Raw genomic sequence first — 19,063 nt, 5'->3', positions numbered from 1 at the left:
CGAAGATGAGGCCTCCAAACTGAACAAACAACTAACGTTTTCTTTGCACTGATATGAACGAGGCGAATCTAATTAGCTACTAGCATTCCCAAATAGTCCATCAAACCACAAACAAAAAAAGGCGTCTACAAGTGTATTAACAAGATCTACGACTGCCCTTCGCAATAGCAACGACACCAACAACCAGATCAAATAGCAGACAATAATAATTCACAAGCAGAAGCAAAAAGGAAAAAAGATAAGCGAATGAATTGCAATTGCTTCTGTCTACTTAATAAATAAAGCATATAGCAAAAAGAGAGATGGGTAGGGTGGGGACGGAGAGAAGGAGAGTTCCTGCTCCAAATCACAGAATGCAAAAGTGGATAGATGATTGGTCGGCTAGTCGGTGTGATGTGCGTTTTCATTCCTCCAACTCACTTGCTGCCAATCTCATCTCGTCTGCCTGCAACGCGACACTCAAACAGATGTCCTTTAAATCAATTTTTTTCATGAAATCCCTCTCCTGCTGGAAGATAGTCTCTAGAGCCGAGGAGAGGCTACTGGCGGGTGGCAAGTGGGGCAACTTCTCTTGTGGTGTTAGGGTGACAGCGTCGTGAAGGCGCTCGAGAGCTTCGTGAGTCGTCGCCACAATCGATACTGCTGTTGCAGCTGAGAGAGGCTGAAGTAAACCCTCAGGAAGACAGTCATTGGGACAGTGGGACTCTACTTGTGCCCCCAATACCAATACCCCCAGTGTCTGCTCGAGAAACTTCACCAATGCGTCACTCAGTGGACTTGAGAGAGCCGTGTAGAATTCGTTTGACTTGGCGTCGAGAATTGCCAGCTTGGCAAGACGTAAAGCCTGTTCTCGAGTACGCATCTCAGAGTCGTCCGGTGGTGACTCCTGAGAGGTAATGTGTGAGGGAGGTGGACAGACGAAGGAAGGAAGATGGTAGTCCACGGAACCGCTAGTGTTTCTTGCCTTGATCTCAGGTGAATTCCTCCTACGTTTTACCGTACAACAAAGACACGAAAGCAAACGGGAAATGGCATTGACTTTTGGAGCTGGCTTCGACCTGACACAAGAAGCCGCCGCTGCTGGTGATGAGTTTGTGGGTTCATTGAAAGATATGGAAGAACCTTTTAGATCTATCCAAAAGTAGGCACCTTTTGACGTTTCCAGAAGGCTAAAAAATAGACAGAGTGATGCCAAGTAAAGTGATGTTACGTTGAATGCTGCTAGCGAAGAGTACCCGGAGACACCGGAAATTTAGACCACTAAAGAGGAAATATTAGCGGCAGCTGTTACCCGACACAATGTCATAATAAATCGTCAGGCTCTTGCCACGTGAGCAAAGTTTGTTGAAATTTGTCCCTGGCTTTATCCTAAGCCATATTTCCCGTTGTACAAACACACATCCATGCGCACATGCCAACAAAGAGCAATTAAAGATGGGTTTGTGGAATCATCACGGGATGGATGGAGGAATGGAGGGTTACAAACATTTCTCCTGATACACAAACAAGTAAACGTTCACAAGGCAAGCGCGACTCACGAAGCAGTGGCAACTAGCCGTCAGTGTCAACGATAACTGAGATAACAATAAGAAAAAGATGGAGAACTAAACCTCTTTGAGACATTACAAATACATCTAACTCCGGTTTTACAAGAAAGAAGGATACACACAGATCTGTGAAGTACCAACTGTAGCACATAGAAAGTAGCCAAAAATATTCCTGATAATGTCATTACGACCACTAGCCATATCTTCACCGCCGTCTTGGATCCTACACTTCTGTTTTGCTTATGCCTAAGTGACTGGAATATGGACGGTAGTCTCAACCCATGTCAAAAGTTCCTCGCCGTAGTCGTAAAACAACCAGCTATTTGTTCCGCAAATTTTAAATACTTGAAAGTTGCAAGCACAACCAGTATTACCTCACCGTTGCTAGGGTCTTCATCAACCAGTATTTCACCGATACCTCCGCATTGTAGACCACAGATTCCTCTCCCACCAACAATCCCAAAGTTATGGTATTGAAAAAAGCGGTTTTCACGCCCAACCATACTTACATTATTCTGAACCATAAAGGCGACGAACTTGTCTACTTAAATATGGAATGAGATTAGTAGCAAAAGAATCCAAATATTTAATTTCTAGTGAATCAGCGAAGTGCGCGATCCTAGAACAGTTTCCCGGTCAGACGATACGCGTAGCTTAACGGCGCGCATGCCATGTGGAATGTGAAAAGCAGAGAGACATTTCTAAAACAAAAAAGAAAGCGCAGCTGGTTAGCCAAGTACCTTTGCATCAACTACACAATTTTCAACACCCAACAACACTGTTTATAACAACAAAACGGAATTAGAATTTCAAAAAAGGTCCGATGGAGAAATATTCGACCGTAAAATAAAGATATTGACATAGAAGGATATACGGGAAGAGCTTGAACGTTACACCAAAATACAAGGCGATATAAATGCAATGATTCAATATCTAACCGTAACACAGGAAGGAAGACAAAGGTATGTATCTGCAATTCAACAACAAAATGTAAATTGATAAATTGGTGGTGGTGGTGGTGGTGAACACTGAACTTCCTCAAAGATCATAAGTAACTCGGCAAAACCTATTCTGCTCGCGTGCTTTGCAAAATTCCTTCTAGGCTCATGACTACTACTATGACAAAGAAGTCTGAGGTATGCACATGAAAGTTGGAAATAGTTTCATTTGATTAGTCATGACATTCTAACATTACCGATAAACAACACGAAGATGGAATTTCAGTCATGCATAGATCGTAAAAAAAGCAGCAAAAAGAATGCTGACCTGTTCCTGCAATGATTTTGATAGCCTTAGAATGTACTTTGTCTCACTTAAACTCGAATGAGTAATCAAGGTGGAAATGAAACATTACTTTCAATCGCAAAAGCAAAACTGACTCATCGACGTCCTCACGGGGATGGTTAGTAGGTGACTCAAGCCTCCCACTACCGCGTCAGAAGATAACATCAAAAACTAAGGCTTCCAAACTTTCAGGCCTTTGGTACATCCACACATTAGGTACTGACATCACAAGCGTGAGGCTCCTCTTTTACCCTACACCAAAAACTTGAATCTATGATAATTGTTTTTCTTACTAGTTCATGGTCAACAATTGCACCCAAATCATGTCAAACTAAAACAATAAAACAGCTGAACTATGGTGATAGATTTTAACCGCTCTGAGACTACTTCTAGACTCAAACGGTACCGAGAATATATTTAGAGGTGACTCAGGTGTTAGTATTTGTGTCACTAGTGGGACGTATCAAGCTCCTTTTAGTTTACACGGAAAGTGTTCCACTTGTGCATGAAAAGGAGGCTTCAAGGCCAAGTGAATCGTCCGATCACTGCGTGAAAATGTCACAGAAGAACGACATTTAGTGTGGATGGCTGAATTAGGTTAGGAGACAAGAAAATTGTTTTACGTTGTAGGCTAAAATAGTCCATTATAGAGAGCTGAGCATCAAAATATGGCCGAAGTGTAGGAGGAGAACGAGTGGGAGGACGTAAGGAGATGTTCTCGGCAAGGTGTTATTAACACACAGTGAATTAGATACGGAATTATGCGGTCTTTCTACTCCAAATAGCTAGCGGGGGTAATGAGTGAATCCTGTGAAAATCTATGGAACACGCCACTACTAATGAGTTTGAAAGAGGTCCCGCTTTTGGCACACAGCTTATGTCCTAGTGTAGTACTCAAGGCTAGTGACAGGCGGTGTCTAGGCAGACAAAAAAGAAACCACTCAGTGTGATTTGTAAGGGGAAATGCCCATGACTTCGACAGTCCACTCGCGAATTAAAAATCAACCATTCACTCGGGAATCACAGCTGTCATGCTGCATCTAACGGTGCACGCAAAGTTGTTGAGGCTCGAGGCATCATAAATCACTTCGAGCCCGCAAGAAAAACAAACACACCCACCCACACGGGCAAGGAATAAAAAGCAAGACAAGAGGCAAAAAGGGGGATAGGTATAAAAATCCGCTAATGGGATGCAACGACAAAGACGCCTGTTTAGCATAAACTTGAACAAAGGTGCTCCAAAGGGTAACGTAACTTACTAACGCCAAACTAGACTGAATAAATTAGGTTTCACATTTGAATACGCGCTCTCGAGGGCTTTTTGAGCCTTTAGGACAAGATTTATGCCTCCTAAAAATCTGCCGTTATGTCATCTACCAATACGTCACAACACTATTAAAGCCACGGCTCTGAAAAAAACGCTCGTTGGAACGGAATTTCTGGACTTTTTCCTGCATAATAGTGGGTCCTATTATGGCCTCAAGGCACCGCAGTGTATTAAAGATACTTCCAAACGCCTTGGGGATGAGTCGACGGTTGCATTTGCGTTGGTGAAACACCAACAAAAGACAAACAACTCTGATTTTGCCGAGTGCCTACCGCACAAAAAAAACGTCACAGGAGGAAGCCACTCACTGCAAACGAAGGAACCACAGACAGCAGAATCGGTGATGGAACGAGCCAAGACCTGAGCGAGGTAAACTACTCACAAACCTGATGAGGACTTGACAAATACCAATGTTGTAAGAAAAAGTGAACAAATCGGATAGACGATTGAGGCAAATGAATGAGGGTAGGACGAAGGTCCAAGACTACTTCCTACTGATGTACCTAATTAAGTGGTTGTGCTTCCAAACCATTTGCTCTTACAATAAGCCATTGGTATGCGGAGTGCGTCCGTTATGAAACATCGTGGAGAACCTTGTGGATGAATGTTAATGTGGTTGCAGCCAAGCCTACTGGGACCCAAGCGGTACCAATTAGCCTCCTGGCCTCATAATGCCCGAAGCAGAAGTGAACATTGAGTGGAACATTGGAGCCAATGTGAATCAGTGATTGGATTATGTTACCAATCACACAGACTTTTGTGCGTCGATAACAAGACCACTTCCAGATGCACGTAGCCTATGAGTCGGGGTACTATCACAGAAAAGTTGAGTTTTATACCTAACTGGAAATTAGGAAAATTCAAATAGAAACGATACTTGGGCATTAAAGAGGAAAAGGGGTATCTTAATCAGGATCCAACTATGATGAAATCCATTTAGGCATACTCTTTTACAGCGTCACCAGTCTCCTCCTCGCAGCAACTGGGGCTTTTCGACAATAATGGGCGCTTTTTGCCATGCGATAGTGGTGAGAGAGAGAGTGGAGATTCACGTGATTGAGGGAGGCGAAAATGCTGGCAGGAGGCGGGACTCAGTCGTATCGCGGCCACCTGCACCCACAGGTTGAGCTGACCTCGACGGCGGAGATTGGGGGAGGAGGGACCAGCCGCGGAATCTGCAATGAGATTGAGAGTTGTCAAGTCTCGGCGGCTAGGATGCTGTAGCAACATACTTGGATAGAAAAACAAAAAATAAACGGATTCTTAAATCCGGTTACTTTACAGTGATTTGGCACATAAAGAGAAGGGTAGAGTGAACAAGAAAGCATGGCCAAAACAGCAGCAAGTGGCAGGACAGAATTAAGGTCAGGGTCTAGCCAACTTCAACATGTGTTACGTACATACGCCATCGAGCATAGAGTGTAGTTAACGGCGTAGAAACCTAAAACCACTCACCAGGGAATAAATGGAAACATTTGCGTGATTGTACGAAACAGCACGACACTGTGACGCAACTCAAAACTCCGTTAACTATACTCGACCGAAGTAAGCAAGTCAGGAGAGAGCTGGAGCAGCGTTACGCTCTTGCAGTTTTACGATCACAAAGAGCGGATTTAGAAGCTCTACGCCTTTTTATAGACTCGTAGTCACCCCTATTATTGCAATTGAACGTTGAATTAGAGGAAAACTATAGATTACGTGAGAAGACATTTTACGTCTCAATCAAAATATGGCAAAAGTCGTGTTCCCATTGTAACAAAGCCTTCGGCCTTGTCACATTGATAACAGAGCACTGACAGCGTCAGCCACACTCAATGTTGTGGATCCGGAGACTAGGATAAACGCTTTTTTAAATCAATCCACACACATACAGGTAACAATAGAACCCCAGGGGAGAAAACCACAGCCGAGTAAACACCCCAGTACCCAAAAACGCTGCCATAAGGTTTGAGCGACGGAGCACAGAAACAGCGCAGATAACTCAAATTGAGTTAATAATGGAGAATTCGCAAACATGGGTATGCATGTGTCTACCCTACGGATCTGCGTTCATGCCATGCAAAAAAACATAGAGAAACCTAAACTAATCACTACTCTGCATAAATAAATACAAATATCATCTGATATCGGGTGTTTGACACGTTCGTCACCTCAAGGTCACACAAAAAACCCACCACCAAAGTCCGGTAGTGGTGGAGCTGTTTGACGAAATCGACTGTTAATCATGCAGTAAAAAATGATCCTACATCTCACTCTATTGTTTTAAAATTAACTAACCGAGTTGCCATAGTGCTTCAGTTAAGAAGCATCCATTCGATTTGCCTTTTGTATATTCCAGTCGACATCTGTCTCTCGCCTATATGGAAGTTTGGAGACCAACTAGGTATGGAATAACCATGCAATATTCATGAAAGCAATGGAGAGTTGAAGGAAACAGGAATATGGTTATTCATACGTGAAACATTCATTCTCAAAAGGAAACAAACAAACAATTGGCAAAAAGGATTGCTACTAAATCCTGACGAAGTCATACCGACCAATAAATTATGAGAAGGGCATCACCTTATGTAAATTATGTTATTTTAAAGCAAACTAATTGACGGGAGACTTGGATATGAAGTACCTCCACCTCAATCATGATCCATACCCATCCAAATTGGAGTCCAAAGATTAGTACACCTTGAAATCGGCAAGTGAAAAAAATCACAAAGAAAACAGACCGGGATAGCGACGGCAATGCTCCACTTTAGAGATAAGCTTTCACAGAAAACGGGAGGGTGGATGGGAAGGCAGAGAAGGGGAGAGGGAGAACCGGAGCCCCAATGAGTCACAGTGAGATAAATAGCGCACACTGCGTTAAGACACACACAGAGTGTTTCGGGAACCGGGTAAACTATACACACACAAAACGAACGGGAGGCGCGATTCACATGGACATCAGAAATCTCCAAAAGGATTATTGAATGCCTGGGGCACACAAACGGACTCGAAGGAGACTGGTCAGACGTGGAAAAAGGTCTACCTCAGATAAGGCCGAATTTTACCACTCAAGTGGGTTAACACCAACAAGTGCCCATAAAAGTGGCTTAGATTTCACCCTATTAAATGCATTGCCCCTTGCAATTTTCCGTCATCTACAGCAGTAGAATACAAACAGGATGATATTTTGCTGAAGTTTGACAACAAAGAGCGCGAACAAATGATCACGGAATATTCCAGTAAGAGGACAAAAAGTAATTCGTGTTTCGTGACTGGAAAGGAAAGGTCAAAAAGGTATCAGCCTGACATTTATTTCTTTTAATTGTATTAGCATAGTTTGGACAATGCAGTTGGGATATTCAGCAAAAGAGCGGCTGAAAACATTTCAAAAACACGAGGACGGTGGTTGATATTCACCACGCCAGTGTGGAAATGGGGAATGCAGCAACGGGGGCTATAGACTTCTAAATTATCTAATGTGTACTTTATATAAAGTAGCCCCATAACTTTTGGACAAAATTACCCAACATCAAAGTAGAATGGCCGCGAGGATGCCAGAAAAAAGCCTGACCTCTAACCTCATGGTTCGCCCTGCACTAACACAGACGGCACTGAGGGCAGTTTATTCCTCAACCTTCATCACCAAATTATGACAGTTGGGGTGAGGGAATAAGCATAACTTTGTTAGGATGATTAAAGAGAATTAGAAAAAGTTTCAACAAAAATTGACGGTTTTAAATGAGCTTACTCATCGTCCGATTAGATTACAGATTTAGAAAAGTATCCAGAACAAGTGAAATGCGGTTGTAAAATTTAAACTGTTAGATAAGGGGATGCTGAAGACAGGCACAGTGACCCAAGCGCTGATGTCCAACTGGCAAAAAATGAGCGGCAAGTGTCGAGATTGGACTAAGGCAGAAGACATCCCTACACAAGGAGAGCGACAATACATTAGAGCCCTTCACCGTTCGCGACTATCAACAAATGAAATGTTTATATCAGAGGCAAAAAAGACGTTTTAACTTGCCAAGAAATCAAATGGACCCTTGTAAACATGAACAAAAAGTGCCCCAGAAGTAAAAAGTATACCAAGATGAGACACAAAAGCTTCATAAGAAAAAAATGTGGATTCAAGAAGTAAAAAAGCTGACGAAGTGCTACTTTTTGTCACTTGAGAACGCTGTAAACGTTAAAAATCATATGCAAAAGATGTCAAAAGCCCCCATCAAAGAACCAGAAGACGAATGGCACTAGTAAATTTATAAAACCTCAGGTCAATAATCCGAAATCTGAAAAACCAGCAAGAAATTCTATTTTTTACATTTCTAGAAGCAGGCCGAAGGTGTACAAAGTTATACTCCCATAGATGAACATATCACAGGCATCTCATCTCTTAACATCCTCTGAAAAATTCAATTGCTTCTGCAAATACAGTCAAAAAGAAGGAAAGACCATGATCTTAGCTCCCATCCTCCCCACTCCTCAGACCATGGGAGCACAGACACCCAAATAATCAAAAGCCTGTTTTAATCGTCGAATTAACCCCATACTAAGGCTAATAATTTCCAGCGGATATCCTCCAAGTTCGATGCCCCGCCTGCATGCGACGCCTAACCAACTGCGTCCTGAGGTCACATGTCATCATGTATTAGTCATCCCAGAGAATTTGGTGAACATCCCAAAGAACCCTCATCGGCATTCAGGGTAAAGCCTAGGGACATAGACTTCTTTCCACTTTTGGGATTAAGAGAGCTACCAACAACTGGCGTTACCATAAACAAATTATCACGATCGCCCTGTAGATGACAGTTTCGCACTGCTGAAACAATCAATAAAGGGGTTCTGATTGATGACCATGTGTGTTCCATTTTTAAGAGTTCCTTACTTTGATTACCCATAACATGGGAAAGATTAGAACCTCGAATAGGTTACAAGGCAGGGAAATGGAGACAGCTTGAACACAAAGTTTGGTTCTAAATTTTATCTACTAGGGGAGTTGACAAAGAAACGTTCCATATGCAATGTCATGGAATTACTCGGAAGATAGTACCTAGAATAGCGGAATCCCATATGCCACCCGAGAAAAGCCTTTGGCAAATTCGGTTCAGTTAAAATACCGGCTCTAAATACGCATGTGAAATCCTGTGTGGAATTAAGCTATCTACACTCAGACTAGGGAATGAAAAGAAGTGGTGAACATCAGTTAAATAACAGCTAAATATCTACTCAATTCGCCTGAATAAGTACTACTAAGACCCAATGGGCTGAACGAAAAGAATAACACTCCTACGGGTAAAGGTAGCGATAGACTGTAGAAAACAAGTATGAAAATATGGAGGCAGCTACTTGATTTGGTGCCAGTACATTGAAAGCAACAAACACCACTACAACAGGAAAGCGGTGCTACAATTGAATTAAAAATACAATCTCGGTAAGTAGTCCTCAACGTTAGGTTTCATCTGGAAGTAGAACACACAGGACGACAAAAAATACCCAGAGGTAAAAATGTGATCAAAACTAACTTCTTCAGTACATTGGATCACAGTAACACAAGTGGTTTTTAGTAATAAGAAAAGGAATATGTTAATTAAGGTCTAGAACATGAAAAAAAAGATTGGAATATGAATGCTATGGACAGCAACAGGAGAGGAAGTGGTTTAATAACACCAAGAAAAAGGACAAACACGACTGGAAGAACTAAATTCTGCATCAAAGTGAAGTATAAACAGATCTAAATAGAAAATAAGACGCAAGACAGAAAGGCCCACTAACACTTACTGGCCTTGACGATAGGAAAAAGTTGCTGGTGACCATAGCAAAACGAAAAAGCAATAAAAAGAAAAAACGAAGTGCTCACCAATGTCAGAACCATATCCGGTGTCGCAAAGTTTTGTGTCGGCCAGGGGAGCGGGTTTGATTTTGCGACCACGGTCAAGTTGACTAGCCAGGGCATGTTGACCAGTGTTACGCAATGCATTCGTCAGTAGTACGATTTTTGCATTCTGACTGTAGTGCTGTGGTGCATCACACTCGGAATCCAGTAAATCCATGAGCTTCTCAATTTTCTGTTCATTTTTGCAATCAACTTGCATCAACTCACGAGCCGACGATAATGAAATGACACCATGGGCTACCATGTAGTCAACAAGAGAAGCTTCAAGGACAAGGTTCTGAAGGATTGACATAATCTCATCTCTCGATAAAGGACTTTGTTTAAGTCGTTTTCGAATAGTGTTCGATGGGGACGTGGGATTGGATGTGGGACCAAGGGAGCTATTGTTAGCACATGTGCCTAAAGGATTCAGAACTTCAGTCATTTTTTCCGGATAACCGGACTTCAGTTTCGATGTACAGAAATAGGCGTGAAAAAGCCGAATGGTACGCAATCACATCAAAGCATTGGAAAAGACGCCTTCTCGCCAAACTAAAACTCCGCCGATCTCTTATCGACTTAAACAAATGACTGCGAATGCATAAGTATGGCTTATTACTCAAGGCGTTAATCAAAAATAGAGTCTTATCTAGTGTAAACGAATTTAAATTTGTTTTGTAGATGTATTTTAAGCTACATACTACCTGTTTTCAACACCACAATTAGTCAAAACATCCTAGATTCGCAGTCCAGCAAATCCACTATCTCTTTGATGGCTAAGCAGGCATTGCAATTATTAGTCACAATACTAAGTTTCAGAGACTACAAAGTGAAATGTTTGAGGCGCTTTCTGTTCTGCCAAATTGCCCCAGTATCTTGCCTACGCACAGCATGCTTCTATTATTATGGCCATATTCGTTTTCCAAATATAAAAGTTGGCACATACATCAAATCACCGGGTAAGCATCTTATTGCAACGAATCCGTTATGTTGTTCAACCACCTTTAGTAATTTAATTTAACTATTTCCCGATTTCAATAAATATAATTTGATTTTGCTGAAGTAGCCCAAAGGTAATCATCTAAAGTTAATTGATTTTTGGTTTTTCGACTAAGGAAATGCCAAAGTTGTTACAGAAAATTACAGGATACTGACTAAAAATCATAAAAAACATTAGCATTATTAGGGCGTTCATTACTACATTCATAGGAGGTGCAGTTGGGAAAATGTACTTTCCTCCAGGTTTTTTGCGTGGACCTACGATGGTAGGGCTTTTATGACGAATCAACTAATTAGCTTCGCATACTTTGGCTTATGAGGGCAATAGATGCAGTAGGTTACCCAAAACATTTCTTTCTTCTTTTTACTAAAATCTTCTTGATCTTCTTATAGAAGTAATGGTTTCCTCCCTTTTATTTAGTTGTTGTCGTCAATTACAAGGTTAATCATGCAACCAGAAAACCCCCCTTAATAGGGTTGCCGAGCGTAAGGTTGTTCTTTTGCCTCACTCTGAAGATAAATATCTAGGGCGACTGAAGAAAAGCTTGCATCCTCCTACCTTTTCCCTTTCTATTACCTTAATGGTTATTGGAATTAGGTAGAGATGTAAACGCCCAAATATGGAGCATTTTATTGACAATTAAGACAACACAAAATGCATAAAAAGTGGAAAGGGGCAAAGACAGGCCAAATTTCATCAAGGGTCAAATAAAACGGAGGAAATCTCTTTTCTGGATTAGTTATGACTCAACTCACTTAGTTTCGCATTCTATGCACATTTTCAAAGCAAAACAGCATCTACTGCTACAGTTCCAAATAAATAGCAACTTCTACTGTTCCATGTCTTTGTTTACCATGTCAAAATATCGTTTTGCAAAAAAATAAAATATTAAAAAAGCCTCTCAACCCACCTAGATAGGTTGAAAAATACCTTTGTTTTATGTGGGGAACGATAGCAACCTTGTGCCTATTTAGAAATCGCAGCAGCAGTCACGGTTTTTGCCACATTCAGGGTACCCCCTGTCGCCCGGCCGATACACTCCCTCATCGATGTTAAAAGCACTTTGTTTCTCTTCTGTTTTCAAATCATAAAAATAGCCACTGTTTGAAGGTAAGGCTGCAATGAGGTCAGAATCAAATTGCCTCATTATTGGAGTGTGGCGCAAAATTAGGATAGCAGTATCACAGGAGAGTTAAAGTTTGTACAACTTACATCCGAGTATAGGACCACTAAATATAGCAGAAAATATACTTAAACACACTACCATGCCATTGTGGCAACTGACACCACTCTGTCAAGCACGTTAGGAGTTAAAATAAATAAATACTTAAGTCAAAAAGTTACCTACTATACCCTGCACTCCTCCCGGGTATGTAACAAGTAGAGACCTGTGCGTTGTGGCCTCTTTGAAAATTATATGCTTTTGCAAGCACTTACCCGTTTCACAGAAAAGTGCTGGCACAGCGATCCCGGTCATGACCCTGATATATATCATAGCTGTTGTATGGGTCACGTCAATATACCATCTGCACGTGATGTCATGTTTGATTTCACCCCAAACATTGGACAACGAGGCGTTGACCCTCTGGCACTCTCCCGCCCTCTCTCTTGATAGATAAGTAAAACTTGGTAGTTGATCCACTTCCCAACTTTCCAATTATATCTTCAGAGGATTGTGCTGATCGATTCCCCCTCGAGACTCTACAAGTGAAGGTGTCAGGTTTCCATGTCCCATGGGCAAAAATGGCATTAAAACACTCTAGGAGCCGTTGGCTTTGTTATTTTTTTTCAGATAAAAAAAAACTGAACCCAAGTAAGTATACACAAAAGAAGGGCAATATTTGGAATGTGGTGGCCTTCAGTTGAGAAGGAAGGAAAGGAAAAAAAAATCCGAACTCCGTGATCTAGTGAACACGCCTGTATTGCAGTGATCAGCCAATAAAGTAGTAAGCGCACCCATAGAATGGAGATTCAAAGTATAAAAATACGCAAGGAAACAAGGCGAAGGAGGGGGAGAAAAGTAAGCATATGAAGGAGGAGAAGCCGTCTGTCTTCAGCATTTACATGACAGAGTGAGAAGGAAAGAGGGAAGAAAAGGGGAAGAACAAGAGCGAAGAAAGAAAGCGCAAGCAAACGCTTGCAAAATCCCTCCCTCATCTGGCTTTGGCGACTCCGTTGGCATGGATACCAGTGGTGCAATCATTGGCTGTGTCTGACATCTCACTGTCACTTCGAGCATCAGAAGTCAACTAGATGAACAATAAGCGCAGATGACATTAGACGCATTTAACAGACGACCCCCATAATGGCTTTAAGCTCTGAGATCTTAATACACACTTCTCGGTTAACCTGTCAAAAATAGATATGCCCTACCTGACCAGTAGTGAACGGTTTCACAGCTGTCCGGATGATTTGAACCGTCCAAAAGATGTGAAGAAGTTGAAGGGTAATGAGGAAGACTGCGAAGGCACTGAGGGCTGGATAGAAGCCAATCAACACTGGAGCGTCGTAAAACAATGATGCGATGATCCTGAAATAGAGAGAGGTCATTTATGGGTCACGGGGTACCTGGTTCCCAATTTACAGGAATGAGGAAATGACTACAGGAACATCATACGAAGAGTAGCAGATACAACAGATTAAATACACACGTAGCAAAAGACTACTGTAAAATCACACCACTCGGTCATGTGCAAGGCCTCCACTTATTGTAGCTTTTTTAATCATACTTTGACGAAAATTGTGCTAAGCAAAGAGCAGTAGGCACTAAGCTTCCTCTCTCGGATTTATAGCTCACAACTAATGGAGTGACATTAGTGTTTTTTGTTTTTCGTGGTTCCCTTCTTTAGCATCGATGTTGAAATTTGGACCACCACCACCACCTAACAACGCATTTGCATTTTGCACATCTCTGTCTCATGGCAAGGAATTTAAAGGTGCTGCCCAGATTTTTTCGACAAGCATGGCTAGCTTATATTGCATCTAAAACAACACAGCATGAAAACCCACATACAGTGTTGTGTTTGATTTACAACAGCACTTAAGAGTTGTTACATTGGTATGAACTTCAAACAAGACATTGAGTGAATAATACGACTAAGCCATCTCTCAGATCACTCAGAGGCAAGTTAACTCCGGATTGCCCATAATGCCAAAGGAGAGGTAAGGTCAAATACGCTAAACTAGAAAGACACACTGATGCACATGTCACACGCACACACACATTAACAATCCCTTGATAATAAGTGAGAGTAATGGGTACATTAGAGACGTCGACTCAATGTTCACTTTCTTCAGTAAATGTCGGTTGCCATTAGCAACCGACAATAAACTGGCCAAGAAGGCGGAGCGTAGAGAGGGAGAATACGCGATAGCCAAGAATTGTCATAATACCCTGAACACTGAATGGCATTAAATTTTGCGGTGTGGTGATATGGATAGGCGAAACCACTTTTAAGAAAGGAAGATTAAATTAGGCGACCCTAGACGAGGTCAAAAAGAGATTAGTGATACCATTTTGCTTACTACATAGAACCGTTAAAAGTGGCGTAGGCTTAATTAAGAGGAATAAAGGTGTAGTCAATTAACTACTACCCATTTACCCGGTTCACCAAGTCACGCCACTCTCAAACACTCAGATCCCCTCATTAGTGACTTCTCGAGTTACATGCAATGCACACAAGGGAATGCATAAACCTGAAGTGACTCAAAGCTTGGTTTAACATAAGGCAAGAAATTTAAAACGATAGAACACAAATGAAGTACCCGGGGGAAAAGCGCATAGGTGGGTAATTAGCGCTCCTGCCACCAGGATCTCGGGGTGGGGGCGGGAAGAGTCGACTCCCACAGCCCAGATCAACTCAAGACATGTTCACAAAATACCACAGTGAAATTATTTGCAGGAAAAATATGTTGAACTCAACCTGTTTGTCACACAATGGCGGTGTAACCAGCCGAATTCAGATGAACTTGAGGCGTTACGTACATAAAGCCAGTGGATCAATGTCGTTTAACCTCCGTCTAGTAAACCAAAATATCGCATGCCGTGAGGGCCAGTTCCGTCATTTTCTAACCACCAAACAGGGTCTACGATAGACAAAAATCGGCACAAGACACGGAAATGCGCCTTTAAACACACACGCTCACGCGAGGTCACAACACTGTTCTATCATAGTGAAACACACCTAATCACCAAGAGGAGTCAGTTGTAAAGCTCAACTATTCGTGTGTGTATTCATTACGTCCTTCAATTCAACCAGATGTAGAGCATATGGATTTAATTATTGGGAAAAAAATTTGCTTCAACTGAGCTGGACGTTTAAAATGGAGTTTCGTTAGATCAAACTTGGTAACAACATGAATACGAAATAAGTGGGAAGGGTGGGGGGGGGGGGTGGAGGTCATATTCACGCCGTTAACACATTACAAAAATATTTTAAATAAGACTCAGTCATGTGGACTACCTAACTTTAGTTCACGATAGTCATCTACATTGCCTTCGAATTATACGGAAATGAAAAATTACCTTTGGTCGTACAAAAAAGGCAGCAATTGCTGAAGAGTGCACGCATTTTGACTGCAGATAGTAAACAGAGAATATGGCAATTGTTCAACTTATTGAAGCGTAAAACTTACCGAAATGGATAGTAGTACAAACGTGTTGCAATCCAGACACATATAAATGTTGTGAAGCACGCCATGCAGGGCCAAAACTTTTCAAGATATTTAAACATCTTTGCGGCCTGTGAATTGTAAATAAAAAGGCAAATTAACAATGCCATAAAATCGCAGATTCTTGGCACAGTTGCCAAACAGCTGATTGCCCAAACAGAATTCCATGTGAAAGAATACCAATCGAACCAATCATCTCGCATTCACAAAAATTCAGTATTTACAGGAGTTAAGACCTACCTCAAGCCAAAAATCGGCAGAGTCATGTAGAAGCATGATAACCGACCCAATACGGAAGTAATTTGTTAGGTAGGAGAACGAGATCAATGCAACAGTGACGACATGATGAGTCAGCATCACAATGAAATCCTAAATGGTTTGGGCAAGAGGAAACACAACACCTATATATTCTTCAATCAAAACACAACTATCAACACTCCTTTACATGCTTTCAATAATTTTTTTCTGCAAAAAGAGCCCTTTCTAGGAACTACACGACCAAATTCACTTGAGTAGAAACAGTGAAAGTTCATACCACCTTGCTCTCAAGCATGTTTTGATCTACTAAGTGAAAATACCAAAGTCATGCGGTTAGGACTAGCAGATATGGAAGTATCTACGTGTGGTTTAAAATGTCAAAAGCACTCACTCAAGGATGAGTGGGAATAGGAATTGCAACGTTGTCAGCTTTGATGATTTAATTGATGTAGCGTTTGGCTAGGATTTCACATACGTTTTAATGAGTTCAAAGGATTAAATTTAAGATTAACCCAATGGTAATGAAGCTCAGAGTTGCTTAAGAATATCCGCTGTGATAACAAAGGTATGTGCTTCTCATAAAAGAACATTTGCGTTTATAAAAAATGGCAGGATTAAAACAATGCTGACAATAAGCAAACAGATTGGAAAAAAGAGTACATATTTTTTTAAGGTAATGACTTCAAAAAGTGTACCTTCCGCTTAACCTCAACGAAGACCCAAATAAGTCCAGAGACATAATAAGCCAATTCGATCATGTAATACCAAAATATACAGCGACTCATTTCGTGGTGAGGATAGGCACGAAAGAATTCAGAGGTGTCGTATAAAAATGGTTCCTGAATGTAGATCAGTAAGTATCCCAATTATTAAGGCTCACCTGATATAAACAGCAGATTCCGTAAGAAAATAAACAAAAGTAAAACGAAAACCTCCAACTATTTAAGGCAATGAATAGATGAAAGGGGTTACCCAGATTCCGCAAACTTCACAATGATTGGAAATTTCACAGAATTGCGTTTGGCCCGAAACCAGTAGGAAACTTTGGCATCACTGACATCAAGTTTTTTCGACAGCGCCTTAAACCTTAGTATGGGTAGAAATCAAAGGCTTACTCGGATGTCATTGAAAGGTGGACGTTTGTTAAATTGGTAATATTCTTCAAGGAGTGGAATATTGGGTACTTCCTGGCTCTTTGTTAATCTTAAACCATTATGCAAACCGATTGGCGTAAAAACACAGCTAAACTTAGAGTAGTGACAGTACGAAATGAGATTACTTATGCAGAATCACACGCAAAACGCATAATATGATGGCTGAAAAAATGCCGTGGATAAAATCTCTGGTTTGTGGGGCATTTATATTACCCCAACTTTCTTTAGGCGGTAACCAAAACTCCTCTGACCAAAATCTGGTGCTATTGAAGAAAGTACCAATCAACATCCTTGGGACACAGATTTTCCGCTAAAAGTTAAGAGAAGGTAGAGCGGGTGGATTATAGCTATTTGATTGATAAAATAATATCTTAAAAACATTTTTTTGGGGTTACAAGTGGCGATTATCCAAAAAATTATCTTGCTTACACTTCCACTTAAAGCAGAAACCGTTCGTACTTTAACTAAGCAAAAAAAAACAAATAAAATTCGAATAAAAAAACACCACCTAAACACACAAGTAATTTAATAGCCTAAAAATGGCAAAGAGTAGAAACAACGATAACAGGAAGCCTAAACCAAACAAATAATGCAGAGGGACACACTGTCCAATATCCAAGTAAAAAAATGAGCAGCACTCATATGTTCTGGGAGAAATTGAAAATATTAAACGAGTTTTACAGATGCGGACAAACTCAGCAAACCCAAGCACAAAGAAAGACGCTAACTACGAGCCCTTTATAAGAACACAAAACGCAACAATCGAACTCACGCGTCCACAGAAAATCAAATTACCACGGTAACCTTCAAAAGAGACAAAGTGATTAGACGGACCATCCACAATACACGTCTTTTTGCAATATTGTAGTGTAGAATATATTTTATAAATGCCAAATCAAGGCGTAACGTTGTGCTGTTTAGAATGTGACACTTAAATTATTCAAAATGATGAATTTTAATAAGAGTGCGAAACGCCCCTCAAGAGAGAAAACTAGTTTGACACAGGCTTACTTAACAAATTTTGCATATTGTGATTACAACAAAAGAAAACTTGACCCTGAGCAAATTATTATGTAGAAAACATTTTCTCCAGATACCGGTCTATGTGTGACCCGTAAGCCTTCCCTATGTTGTCAAGGTGGAGCTGTAGCATGGCAGAAAAATAGTTTATTAATGTGGAGAAGAGCTTAGAGGACAATAGCGTGGCTCACAGGCCCGCGTAACTAATCACTGGTTTGAACAAATTACTCAGACATGACGAACAAAAAAAACAAAAATTATTTCATGTAAAACCGGAGAACTCCTTCGACTAACTTAAATTTTGTAAGCCATCGTTTTTAGGTAAGATCCACATAATATCAACAGACCATGATTCACATTTATTTATGAGGGTTTATATAAAGCTTTGAACTTACACGTTTTCGCGCACATTAAGCATTGCTAGCTAGAAAAAGTGTAGTAATGCTACTAGTTATGCACGCAAATTATTTACTTAAAATCAATGGTAGTAACTATAATAATTTCTAACACCCCTTCCGAAAATAACGTATTTTTCATTATATCAACAAGTATTTTCCGAACATCTTTAAAGGAAAACCAAACTCTGATTTAATAAGATCATTATTATTTTACTATGACAGCGGTTTCTCACTCTGTTTTATTATGCAATGATTGCTTGTGGTGCTGTAATGATTTTTTGAATACGAAAGGCCGGATTAGTTAGTACGAAATCTTCGCAGAGGTCATTTATATACTAACTGTCATATCGACATAAATATTCAATTTACAGATGTTCCGGCAATAATTAGTTGCCCGATTTTATATTAAATCATAAAAATGACTGACCTACAAACTTTTGGCACATTTCTTTTAAATACCGAATTCTTTTATAGCATTCCGAGACTTCTCTGAAGACGAAAGAAGACACAATACTCGGGCAGAATATATGTATTCAGCATAGAGAAGGTGTCT

General features: G+C 40.7%; 1 protein-coding gene across 1 annotated transcript in view; it reads right to left on the bottom strand. All coding sequences in view use genetic code 11, as the record gives it.

Annotated features, from left to right (window-relative positions):
• The window catches only part of EGR_07006 (LAG1 longevity assurance), a gene marked incomplete at both ends in the record, with an annotated part of 20,041 nt that extends 1,518 nt beyond the window's left edge, over positions 1–18,523 (bottom strand). Inside the window, 15 exons of the mRNA XM_024496255.1 lie at positions 421–986; positions 5,105–5,376; positions 6,879–7,051; positions 9,995–10,472; positions 13,181–13,258; positions 13,383–13,539; positions 15,645–15,751; positions 15,921–16,049; positions 16,634–16,777; positions 16,819–16,876; positions 16,911–17,017; positions 17,054–17,141; positions 17,218–17,402; positions 17,865–17,896; positions 18,508–18,523. Coding sequence (XP_024349282.1) covers positions 421–986; positions 5,105–5,376; positions 6,879–7,051; positions 9,995–10,472; positions 13,181–13,258; positions 13,383–13,539; positions 15,645–15,751; positions 15,921–16,049; positions 16,634–16,777; positions 16,819–16,876; positions 16,911–17,017; positions 17,054–17,141; positions 17,218–17,402; positions 17,865–17,896; positions 18,508–18,523 — 2,590 coding nt within the window. The remainder of the gene's footprint in view (positions 1–420; positions 987–5,104; positions 5,377–6,878; positions 7,052–9,994; positions 10,473–13,180; positions 13,259–13,382; positions 13,540–15,644; positions 15,752–15,920; positions 16,050–16,633; positions 16,778–16,818; positions 16,877–16,910; positions 17,018–17,053; positions 17,142–17,217; positions 17,403–17,864; positions 17,897–18,507) is intronic.
• Positions 18,524–19,063: the final 540 nt, after the last annotated feature.

Source organism: Echinococcus granulosus, assembly GCF_000524195.1.
Source record: "Echinococcus granulosus chromosome Unknown EG_S00068, whole genome shotgun sequence".
Classification (NCBI taxonomy): domain Eukaryota; kingdom Metazoa; phylum Platyhelminthes; class Cestoda; order Cyclophyllidea; family Taeniidae; genus Echinococcus; species Echinococcus granulosus.
This window is presented reverse-complemented; position numbering and strand designations above follow the sequence as displayed.